At 37.0% G+C, this 13303-nt stretch overlaps 1 protein-coding gene across 1 annotated transcript; it reads left to right on the forward strand.

Annotated features, from left to right (window-relative positions):
• Positions 1 to 255: 255 nt before the first annotated feature.
• On the forward strand, positions 256 to 960 carry LOC115215393 (ATP-dependent DNA helicase PIF1-like). Its single transcript, XM_029784551.1, has one exon. It carries the CDS (start codon positions 256 to 258, stop codon positions 958 to 960), a length of 705 nt encoding a protein of 234 aa, XP_029640411.1.
• The last annotated feature ends 12343 nt before the right edge of the window (positions 961 to 13303 follow it).

Raw genomic sequence — 13303 nt, forward strand, 5'->3', positions numbered from 1 at the left:
AAATCTTTCATCTTTCTCCCCACTCTCTCTCACACACATTGGAATTCGTGGGGCAATTATTGATTCTGTATTAAAAATTCTCCTGTGGAGAATACAGATTAAGCCAAAACATCAGGTCAACAGCAGATCAAAGGGATGTTGCAGCATGGCTCTTGCATCTTGGCAATGGAACATATGCAACTCCACAAGATCCTAATCTTACTATTGATAACATAGAAGTGCCTCAAAATTCATGCGTTGACGGCTCTCTAGTGGATGATATCTTCAACAATACATCTGAGGAAGAGAGAAGCAGAGAACTCAGACTACCTCCTGATCAATGAAGAAGTTTTGAGAGAACTTCCAGGTGATTGCCACACCTATTATAGTACAGATAAAGTTTTGGCAGATGAAACGGTTCTGAATTTGAATGGCTATCCAGAGTACAGAAGACACAATACTGGAGTCACAGCTGAGGCTGGGCAATATCCACTTGAATTTCTAAACTCTTTGACACCACCAGAAATGCCTCCTTATAAATTGAGTTTAAAACTCGGCTCAGTGGTAATGCTTCTTCGTAACATTTCTATCCAGAATGGACTCTGCAATGTTACAAGACTGGAAATGGTGACCATGTACCAACATTCAATCGAGGCTTCCTTGATTAGCGGCTCACTAATTGGCAGATGTGTTCTCATCCCCAGAATAAAGCTGGCTCCAAGTGACCCTAACTTGCCATTCACCTTGGAGAGAACCCAGTTTCCTGTCCGTCTATCATATGTCATGGCTATTAACAAGTCACAGGGGCAGTCATTTGAGAAGGTGGGATTGTTCTTACCCCAGCCAGTGTTCAGTCACGGGCAGGTGTATGTGGCAGACTCTAGAGCTCGCAAACTCTCAGATGTAAGTATTAAGGTGATGGAGACAGGCAGACAAGGATGGAAAAGAGGGCGAACTGTTATTAAGAACATTGTCTGCTGAGAAGTACTGACTTGAAGGAGTGGAGTGTTTTCAGAAGTTCTGGAAACCCGTGATTGTATTAGGTGTGTGTTTTTGGTTTATATGCATTTATATGTGGCATGTATTATATAGTTTTGTACATGTATAGATCTATTGTTTTCTGTATTCATATTGGAGGGAACTGGCATGGCTCTATGTTGGGACGAGGAGTACCATGGAGTGATTGGCATTGGCAATTTTTGCACACATGGTAGACACTCCCAAGTATCTCTATGTGTTGTTTATTTTTCCCAGCCTATGAGTATTGTATGTTAAAAAAAAGGATAGAATTAATAGCTAAACTTTACGTATTTGTAAATAGAACTGTACAGATCTACGCAATTTTAGTATTTGCTGCCTCGGTATCTTATTCTGTTATATATGTAGAGGCTTTAATTACTCCTTTCTTCAATGCGTTATTTTTATACTTATATATATGTAAAAAAAATGTTTTTTATTTACTCAACATTCTATTAATCGGTTCATGGAAATTCCACGGGTCCCGCTAACAACAACAACAACAACAACAATAATTTTAACAATAATAATTTCTTTATTAGCCATAAGGACTCAAAGAAAACTCAAAGAAGGGCAAGATAGTGAAGGGTTGTTATGTAAAATAATACGTATAAACAGAATAACAAAAACAAGTTACAACACAAAAAATTTCGACAAACAGCATGTATTAATAAGGAAAACAGCTGCTTAGGACCAGTGAAGGAAATCTCAACTACTATAACCAGCAACGGTAATTGCTCTTTTTTTCATCTGTCTGTTCTCCGCCAACAGGCGCTTGCGCAGACTAGGTCCGATTACGCGTACAATGTTCATCATTCTCACCCACCTTTCAACAAATTTACTGAAGGCAGCAACCCCACTCTCTACCCTCACTATCCTTGCTAAGTGAAACTTGGAAAAGCTGATGTGGGCCTGGCCAAGGAGGGAAAGTGTGTTTTCAATCCTTTCAGCCTGACCATCAAACTTTCTTTTATCATATCCACCAGACAAAGGAAAATCTGTTTGATTCCCAGTTTAAGGAAGGCGATGGGGTGAGGTGTGTGACAAAACAATGTACATGATAACACTTCAAATCAGTTAAGAGCAGAAGCCATGAGAGCCACTGCCTGGTATTTTATTATCATCATTGTCATCATCATCATCATCATCATCATCATCATCATCAACATCAACATCATTATTATTGTTGTTGTTGTTGCTGTTGATGTTGTTATTGTTGCTGTTAAGGTTGCAAGATGCAAGAACCATTAACATACCAAACTAAATACTCATTGGCATTTCCCCTGGTTCTTGATGTTCTGAGTTCAAATGCTGTTGAAGTCATCTATGTTTTCGTTGTTTTGGAGGTCAATAAAATTAAATCCCAGTCAAGCACTGGGGAAGTGGGGGGGGCAGAGGGGGTCGATGTAATCAACTACACCCCACCCCTTGTGCCAATGGCAGAAAGCATTGTTATTATGAGGCAGAGTTGTTATTGCATCAGACAAAATTGCTTAGCAGTATTTCATCCAAAGCTTTATGTTCTGAGTTCAAAACTTAGCTAAGGCTGATTTTGTTTTTCAGCTTTTGGGTAAGATGTTGATAAAATAAATATCTGATGTGTTCTGGGGTCGATGTAAGTGACTTGTCACTCTCCCCCAAATTTTAGGTCTTGTAGAAGGGGCATTATTTATGTCTTTATTGACCGCAGGGGCTAAACGTAGAAGAGACAAACAAGGACAAAGGGATTAAGTTGGTTATATCAACTCCAGTGCATAACTGGTACTTATTTAATCGACTCCAAAAGGATGAAAGGCAAAGTCGACCGTGGCAGAATTTGAACGTAAAGACAAACAAAATACTGCATTTCACCTGGCATGCTAACGATTCTGTCAACTCGCCGACCTTAAGAAAGGGTTATTATTAATTGCAGTGAGATGGCAGCATCATTTACACTCAAGACAAAAAACTCAATAGCATTTCGTCTGTCTTTATGTTCTGAGTTCAAATTATTATTAAGGTGGTGAGCTGGCAAAATTGTTAGCATGCGGAGCAAAATGCATAACAGCGTTTTGTCCATCCTTTCATTCGAGTTCAAATTCTGTCAAATTCGACTTTGCTTTTCATCCTTTTGGGGTCAATGAAATAAGGACCAGTTATGCACTGGGGTCAATGTAATTGATTAACCCCCTCTCCCCAAACTTCAGGCCTTGTGCTTATAGTAGAAAGGATTATTATTATTATTATTATTATTATTATTATTATTATTATTATGATGATGATGATGATGATGATGATTATTATTATTATTATTATTATTATTACAACAGTCTCTTGGCAAATTTATCCTGGAAGTAATTTTCTCTGTAAATCATTCCATGAAGAATGGTCCTCTCTAACCATTATAACTCCCTTCTGCTTACTGCTTATTATCCACATTTTACTTTCTATTGAAACCGTTTCTGTAAACTGACACCAATTCTGCCTTCCTTGAATGTCACTGTTTGCGTTTCATATGGAAAACAACAAATTATTGAATATTTTAACACTTTATGCTTTTCCTTGTTTACCAAAACGATTATGTAGTGATTTCTCCAACACATGAATGAGATTGTATAACAACCATGCCACAAGGAAATGTATTCATTAAAATAAATGTTGGTACCGTGTTATTAACGATGATGGTATTTAGAGCACAGGGTGTGTGTAAACAACATTTAACACAAGCTACAGAACTACACAATCTGTTTTTATTGGTCAAACAACAACAACATCTTCGGGGGTTGTGTAAAATGTAAAAGGCAAATGTGAGCAATTAAGACATTTCAGTGGATTTTCTTTGGAAAGTTTCCTTGTATTATATATGCTTATCAAACTGCATTTCCTGTCCAGTGGGTTATCTTCTAGGACAGCTATGGAGGCTTAAATTTGTAAATATAATAAATTCTCTAAATATAGCAAAGTAGAACTAAAGGAATTAAACAAGATTATAAAGATTTTAATCTTTGCTGAATCCTTGACAGGGTTTCAATTTCTGGTTGAAGCTATTTTGATTCACTTATGTAAGAAATGTCCTTTGAAAGGATATTTACATCACAACTTCCTATTTCTAGTAAAATGAAAATAAAAATCTCACTATTTGAACTTAGAAAAAAATAGGTTGAAAAAATAGGTTGTAAAAATAGGTTGAAATCAGAAATTACTATTGAAGTGTTTGGGTCTGAAATATGCTGGACTAAATGTGTTAGTTTATTTGATATGTTACCCCCTTATTCTAATTTCAAATCCATTTAAGATCATCTTTACTTTTTACGTTTAAATGTTAGTCTTACTAGCTGCATCGCCAAACTGATGGAATCCTGTATCAGAGAAACCCTCTGGAACTTCTGGAAGTCTCACAGCTTCATCCAGCCGTCACAATTTGGATTTATTCCTAACTCCAGCTGCTGTAATCAACTCATCGAGTTTCTTGAGGACGTTACCCAAATCACTGATAGCGGATCCTGGGTGGATGTTGTTTACCTGGACTTTGCTAAGGCTTTTAACTCTGTGCCACACAAAAGACTTATGGTGAAGCTCTCTGCATTGGGCGTAAGAGACAAACTCTATAACTGGTTGAAGTCCTTTATTTTCGGCTGAAAAGAGGTTGTCACAGTTCTAGGACAGCACTCTTTGCCCTATGAGATGACATCGGTTGTACCACAGGGATCTGTTCTTGGCCCCCTTTTATTTGTTGCATATGTTAATGACATAGATGCCAACTTAAAGAATGCCACAATGCTGAAATATGCAGATGACATCAAGCTGTACCTCGAAATAAAGATGTCAGATCCTGTACACTATAGATCTCTATTGCAAGCAGACCTGGACACAATGCAGCAGTGGATCATGGACTGGCAACTCAAGCTGGCTGTGGACAAATGTACCACTATGCATTTTGGGAGGAGAAACCCAGCGTCCACCTACTCCCTCCACAACACTAGTCTCAAAAAGTCTTCATGTGAACGCGACCTGGGTGTTATTGTCGACAGTGATCTGTGTTGGACAAAACACATCGCTAAAATTGTCAAGAAGGCTGAGGGTGTCTTGGCATCACTCACCAAATCCTTTGTGAGCTGCTCTCCGACTATCTATCTGCGGCTTTATATAGCTATGGTAAGACCTCACCTGGAATTTGCATCACCGGTCTGGAACCCCTATCTTGCCCAGGATATCAATTGTCTGGAAGCCATTCAGCGACGTGCAACCAAAAGAATACCCTCCATCAGGCATTTGCCATATTCTGAATGCCTTATTTCCCTGGGCATGGACACATTGAAACTCCGACGTCTGGCAGCTGACTTGGCAGACACCCATAAAATTATCAACCATCGTACAAACAATAACTCTGAGCACCTTTTCAAACTCCACCCATCTAACACCCGTGGACATATTTACAAAGTCAGAAAACAGCACAGCTCCCATGACTTTAGGAAACGTTTTTTCACGCTGAGAGTTGCTGAAGCATGGAACAAACTGCCGGCATCGGTTGTTAGTTGTCGGAGCACTGCATCCTTCAAGACTTCCATGCTTTCTGAGATTTTCCAACACTACACCTGATTTTCTCTCCCCTCCATACACACACAAGCATGTATCTGACTCATGCATTGTTCACTTTCCAGACATTTGTACATTACTGCATGTGCTTTATATGCACTTTCTGACAAGTTGTGGTGCACCTGAGCACTGTATACAATAATTTCATTATATTATATTATGATAAACAGTTGGTACTTAATTGACATGTGGGTCTTTGTAATGCATTATTACTCCTTCCCTTTGTCTGTCATCTCTTCAAAGGATATTCAGTAGTCAATATGCATGAATATCAAAACAAAACACAGTTTTTGTTTAGTGTTTTACTCATTTTATTTTATAAGGGACTAGCAGTATCGCCCGGCGTTGCTCGGGTTTGTAAGGGAAATAATTATATAAGCATTTTTAGAGATGTAAAGTATAATAGCCATCTCAATATGGCTAACCACAAAGGGGGAGGGGTGTTACTGTAACTTTTTACGTTCTGAGATTTAATAATAAATTTTAGAGAGTTACTTCCCTATATATGTCAAAAATGGATTAAAAATGGGAAAAATTGATGGTAAATTTTTTTAAAATCGTAGACTCATCGTAGACGCGCGCTAATACCCAGACGGTCTCGATATGAATCACGACTATAAGATACCCGGTTTTGGTTAAACTGCACCGCAAAATGTGGGAGTAGTTAGGAATCTAAATCGTAGGAGACAGACACACAACCTCACTTTTATATATAAAGATTTCCTCTATTTACATAATATTGAGGTCTCTTTCTTTCTTTTGTTATCTTACTGTTTTTACCAATATACATATATATATATATATAAATATATATATAGTTACAGAGATGTACTTGCATAGCAAGTGACTTGATCTGAGATCGTGTGCTGGAACGAAAACAGTTGCAGCGTTGAAGGTGTTTATAAGCCATTTAAGAAACACACAAAAACCGTTAGATTCACTTCAACATTTAAATTTAATTTGTCAAAATATTTTCGTCGCTTTGAGACCGCGACCTGTTAGCACGATATTTTTGTCAGTGAACCGGTCGCGGTCTCAAAGCGACGAAAATATTTTGGCAAATTAAATTTAAATGTTGAAGTGAATGTAACGGTTTTTGTGTGTTTCTTAAATGGCTTACAAACACCTTTCACGCTGCAATATATATATACACACATATATATATATGTATGTATGTATGTGTGTATATGTGTATGCATGTATGTGTGTGTGCGTGCGTGTCTCTGCTTGTGATTGTCCTCCACCACTGCTTGACAACGAATGTTGGTTTGTTTACATCCCTGTCACCTAGTGGTTTGACAAAGGAAACAGATAGAATAAGTACAATGCTTACAAAAATAAAACTGGAGTTGATTCATTAAACTACAATTCTTCAAGGCATTGCCCCAGCATGGCCACAGACCAATGGCTGGAAAAAGCAGAAGAATAAAAGAATACATTCTCTGCTTTGGTCTTATGTTCAAGGCATGAGAAAGCTTGAGTTTACATGAGAAGGCCTAACAGACCTGGTAGAAACAGCAGCCAAATCTCCCTCAAATCACACCTTACTGTCTTATGTATCTCTTATTATAAAAGGCAGATTTTATCTGCCTCACTTTGGGAGTTATACAAATCTACAATATAGGATTTCTTCAATTACAATTTACCTAGCATTTTTGAGAGTACAATGCATCGCGTCATGCCAGGTCCAGTTTTTAAAATTTAAACTCCAATTAAGCAAAATTTACAGAAAACTCACATTCTGGTGTGTGTGTCAAATGCTTTTCTTAGTCTGGTTTACACCACACGCAAACGCACACACACAGTGTGCGACGAATAAAATGAAAGTAAATGTAATATTTGTTTCTGTCTATCACGCTGATAGATACATGAGTAAAATGTATGGGAAGCTAACAGATAACAGTGAGTGAAAATGTTCTTGGAAGAGAGTAAATTAGCGACACAGTGATTTGAGGAAGACTAAACTGAAAGTATGAAACAGTGTTTATGTATAAACAGACGACACTTATATAAACCCTTTCGTTACCAAACCGCCCGAATTTACCTATTCATATTTAAATGAGAATATCAGAGTAAATCTCTTTAGTACATTCGTGAAAACACGTATTATACTTCGTAAACACTTCAAATACAGTTTTGTACAAAAATCGAAGTGTAATTTTAATTCCGTGAATTATGGGACATTTTTTTCTGAAATTTGTTCCTATTGTGTTTTCAAAATTTTTAATTCTGACATAAAATGGATACGAATTTCATTATATCAAGCAGCGAGTCAGAATTCGAAGGATTTTCTACTGAAGACCTTCATAAATCTAACTCTATGACTGAAAAAAAAAAGCATCTTTATATAAGAGTGAAGTTGTGTGTCTGTCCCCTTCGATTTAGATTCGTAACTACTCCCACATTTTGCCGTGCAGTTTAACCAAAAGCGGGTATCTTATAGTTGTGATTCATATCGAGCCCCTCTGGGTATTAGCGCGCGTCTACGATGAGTCTACGATTTAAAAAAAATTTACCATCATATTTTTCCATTTTAATGCATTTTTTTCGCTTTTATATAAGGGAAGTAACTCTCTAAAAATATCTACGATGTGTCAACGATTTAAAAAAAAAATTTACCTTAATTTTTTTCAATTTTTAATGCATTTTTTTGCTATTTTTTGGCTATAACTCTCTAAAAATGCTTATATAGTTATTTCCCTTACAACCCGAGCAACGCCGGGCGATACTGCTAGTGTATATATATATATGAGCCAATGAGGGGGACCTCTACATGGTAGCTAGACCTGGTAGAAATAGCAGCCAAATTTCCCCCAAATCACATCTTACTGTCTTATCTATGTATATATGTATGTATGAGCCTATGAGGGAGACCCCTACATGGCAGCTAGACATGGTAGAAATAGCAGCCAAATCTCCCTCAAATCACACCTTACTGTCTTATCTTTCTGCTACTTGGATATAGGTCTTATATTCGTCGTAAAAAACTTTCCTGTCACACACTCACGCACACACACACACAGACACACGCACCCTCACACACACACACACGCGCACACACACACACACACACTCACACACACGCACGTTAGCTTACAATTTTATTGATATATTTGCGTGTCCATGTGTGGAAAGAGGAAGTGGGAGGCAGAGTGAAAGAATCACTCACTACAGTAAGTGAATTACTTTCATTTTATTCGTTGCCCACTGTGTGTGTGCGTTTGCGTGTGGTGTAAACCAGACTAAGAAAAGCATTTGACACACACACCAGAATGTGAGTTTTCTGTAAATTTTGCTTAATTGGAGTTTAAATTTTAAAAACTGGACCTGGCATGACGCGATGCATTGTACTCTTAAAAATGCTAGGTAAATTGTAATTGAAGAAATCCTATATTGTAGATTTCTATAACTCCCAAAGGGAGGCAGATAAAAATCTGCCTTTTATAATAAGAGATTCCATATGAGAAATGAAGGTCTCTTTTTTTGATTCTCTAATGAACCTATCAGAGATAAAGGCCCATACATTGATTCTGTTCAGACCAAATTGGCAATAAAGTTCCACACATTGGCTCTCCCAGTTCCATAACAGAGGTAAATGCAGGCCACATGTTGATTGTCTTGGGACATATCAGAAGGGAAATCCAACATATTAACTTTCTTTACTTATGTTTGTGAATAAGGGCAACATTCAGAAGAATTCAAAATCTGAATATCATTTCATTTATGAGGGTAAATTGCTTCACATGACTATCATGTATGAAAGCTTTCCAACATATTCTACTGTTGGATGCTGCTAAACACTTTGTCATTATTTAATGAATCAATGATAAGTTTGCCTGCTGGTGCAATTCTTGGTTGTCAGGCATTTTGAACTCGACCCTGTAAGCTAACACAAATTAATAAATTCTTCAAAATTGCGAATTTTTGCAAAAGTGATTTGTGTATATAATGAGAATTATTTGCCAATTCTGATCCCTTTGTCTTGTAATCAATTGTGTTCCAAGTGACCATCCTGCCTTATATTCAGATATAATGAATCCCAAATTACATCATCCTATTAATCCTTCATTTACAAAATAATAACAACATGATCTAACTGTTATTCAAGAGTTGGCTGCGAAGTCTTAAATATCTGGGTCATGGACAGAATAGGTTGAGAGCCAAATCTGAACAATTTGGAAAATAGAAGTCTGACAGAGACACCATATAAAGTATAGACAGTCTTATAGATGCATTATATGGACTGTTTTATCCTTCTGAGGAAAACATACAGCATATATATATATATATATATATATATATATATATATATATAAAATACAGTGTACATTTAAACACATTAAGAGGTTTCCATCATAGGAATCCTTTACGCTAGAAAGAACAGCTAAAGTCCAAACCACTAATTAGGGATAAATTCTCAAATGGAATGAAAAATAAAAACATTCACCATCTCTTTCCTGGACCATGGTTTCTGACTTATTTTAGTAAATAAAATAATTTATCAGGCGAAGTCTTCATCAACAGGGATGCCAAAGATTAAATATATAAACAACAAGGCCAATCCAGCATGTGCCTCATTGCTTATACATTTTAATTTTTTTCAAATCCACCATGCAAGCACAGTCTTTTTGGCATCCCTGTTGATGAAGACTTTGCCTGGTAAATTATTTTATTTACTAAAATAAGTCAGAAACCATGGCCCAAGAAAGAGATGGTAAATGCTTTTATTTTTCATTCCCTTCGAGAATTTATTCCTAATTAGTGGTTTGGACTTTAGCTGTTCTTTCTAGCTTAAAGGATTCTTATGATGGAAACATCTTAATGTGTTTAAATGTACACTGTATTTTATATGAATAATATATAGTCTATTGACTAAATTTTCTATACGCTAGACCATTGGTAGTAAAAATTTCTAAACTCTTTATTACCCTGATATTATTATATATATATGCGCATGCATATATGGGTACAGGATGTCACAACAATAAACAACATAAAATACGAAAACAAATGAGTTTAATATGCAAACAGTGAGAGGAACAAATGGAAAACAAGACAAGTAACATAAAGAACGACCTTTCATCAGTTGTAGGCTGTCTATCTACTCCTCATTTCAAGCACTGAACGACAATATGAGTCTTCGAAGTCAGTTGCTCCCATAAGTACCAAAATAAAATTTGGGATTTATAGAAAGTCAAAGTTGGAAAAAAAAACAGGACAGTGGAGACATACAAGGAAACCAAACGAAAATATACATGGAGGGTCGTTAGACCAGAACGAGGGTAAAATAGTGAACGCAGGAGAAATATTTTCTTTGAAAAGAGAAAAGATAGAAGAAAGAGAGAGAGGGAAGATATGTGCTGTCCTTAGAACAATCCTGAAAGAAAAGAAAGATGATCACGTGAGGAAAAGAAAAATGGACGATGGTCACGTGTAAGCAACGATAGAGAGAAAAAGAGAAAGAAGGAGAGAGAGTGAGAGAACATGAGAAAGAGAAAGAGAGAGAGAGAGAGAGAGAAAACGTGAAGGGGAGAAAAAAGGGAATTAGAGAAAGGATGAGAGAGATAACGATCTTTTGTGCCATTGTTGTTTTCAATAAGAAAGAACTAGGGAAATTTAATGAAAATGCTTCACAAAACTGACAAACAACAATAGAAATTCAGTGATATATTGATTTCAAATTTTGGTCCCCAGCCAGAAATTTCAGTGGAACAGGCAAGTCGATTATATCGGCCCAGAGTTCAAATGATGCTTATTTTATCGACCTGGAAATGATAAAAGACAAAGTCACCCTCCGCGGAACTTGGACTCAGAACGTAAAGACAGATGAAATGCGGCTAAACATTTTGGCCGGTGTGCTAACCAGTACGCCACCTTTCAGTGATATCATACTGAGATAATGGGAATATTTGATGGGAAATGTGTGTTACGGCAACGCTATTTGGCTAAAATCTATTACGTTCTATCAGATCCAGATCGCTAATAATTCAATATTCTCAACGATCGAAATCGTTTCACGTGTGTTTCGACCTCTTGGATAGCCATATAGACTTCCCAGAGTCCAATAAAGACAACATCATCAATTCCTAATGTAAGGGGTGCAAGGTAAATCCAATAAGAATTATCTTCCTTAGCTCATAGTAAATGCATGAATTCTCTCCCTTACATCGAGCAACGGAAGAAATAATGTTTCCGTGTTGCTGTGTTGGAACGTTAAGCAATAAAATCTCAACGAAAATAGAAAGTAGATTATTAGTTACAAAAGAGTCGTGATTCAATGTTTTGTTAGAATCGTCGGTTGTATATTTTAGAGTGAAGTCAGTACAGCTACCCGTTCTTACATTACTTAGTTTCTTGATTTAAAAAAAATATCTGGGTATTTATGTCAAAATGACAAGTTATCAAAAACTGGACAGAACTTGAAATTGTGATCGATTGATAATCGATTCGATACTAAATGCCGCTAAGCATTTTCCCCGGCGTAATGACAATTCTTCCAGCTCACCATCTTAGCATGCCTAGACATTAATAGCACTTAGTTATGGCTTTCAGCCACAGACTGGTGAAGCAGTTTCGATTCTAGTTGGTTCTATTAAGGAAGGTATAGATCAGTAATAAATGCTGCAAAACATATATCAGAACATTCCTTACACCAGTTCTTTGTAGATCATATTCTTTTCTTGGGGTAAAATATCAATAACAGCTAACAGTTCTCAAGGTAGTAGTGGAGATTATTGGTGTATAACGAAAGGTATGGTTTTCAAAGTTGTTCTCTCCTGAGACTGAACCTTCAGTATTTTGCAGACATGATGATGATGATGATGATGATGATACCCTTTCAAGAAATATTCTTCAGCGGAAAAAATGTTAATTGAAGATTAGTTATGTATTTCATGGTTCTCTTGAAATTTCAAACAGTCTCAAAGCTTCCTAAACAACCATGAAATTTCTCTTGTGTTTTGTTGGTTGCTGTCTTTTGTAACTTTTATCTTTTACTTGTTTCCAGTCATTAGACTGTGGCCATGCTGGGGCAAGTCAAACAAATTGACCCCGGGATTTATTTTTAAGTCTGGTACTTGTTTTAGCGACCTCTTTTGCTAAGTTGTGTGGACATAAACAAACCGACACCAGCTGTCAAACAGTGGGATGGAGACAAACACACACACACCACCATCACCACCACCACCACCACCATCATCATCATCATCATCATCATCATTGTTCTTATGATCACTTTTCCATTCTCACATAGAGCGAATAAAATTTGTTGAGAAAAGTAAAAGTTTGAACAAAGATGATTTTAAAAAGTAATCATTAATGACAAAAACGGTATTAAAGTGATAGTATGTTGTCAACTTAACGTGACAGTCCCATGAAAGGGAAGAATGCTACTGTTATTTAGCCCTGGGAAACACCGTTTCCTGTTGGACTTGACACATTTCCTGTGTCCTTGTTTTCAAAGTGGAGACAAGCACCTCCACTCAGCAAAGTCAGCATTCAGAGACTAGTTTCAGAGTCATTGCTCATTATCAGTCTGGAGTAGCATGGCTTGCTAGCAGTCGATGCCTATCCGCCTTTGAAACTACTCTCTGGATGCTAGCTTTGCTGTGTGGGGGTGCTTGTCTCCACTTTGAAAACAAAAGGAGACAGGAAATGTGTCAAGTCCAACAGGAAATGGTGTTCCCTAGGGCTAAATAACAGTAGCATTCTTCCCTTTCCTGGGCCTGCCACA

Source organism: Octopus sinensis, linkage group LG9, assembly GCF_006345805.1.
Source record: "Octopus sinensis linkage group LG9, ASM634580v1, whole genome shotgun sequence".
Lineage (NCBI taxonomy): Eukaryota > Metazoa > Mollusca > Cephalopoda > Octopoda > Octopodidae > Octopus > Octopus sinensis.

Excerpts from the sequence above, each read along its gene's own strand:
- LOC115215393 (XM_029784551.1), top strand. The coding sequence starts at position 256 with ATGATATCTTCAACAATACATCTGAGGAAGAGAGAAGCAGAGAACTCA.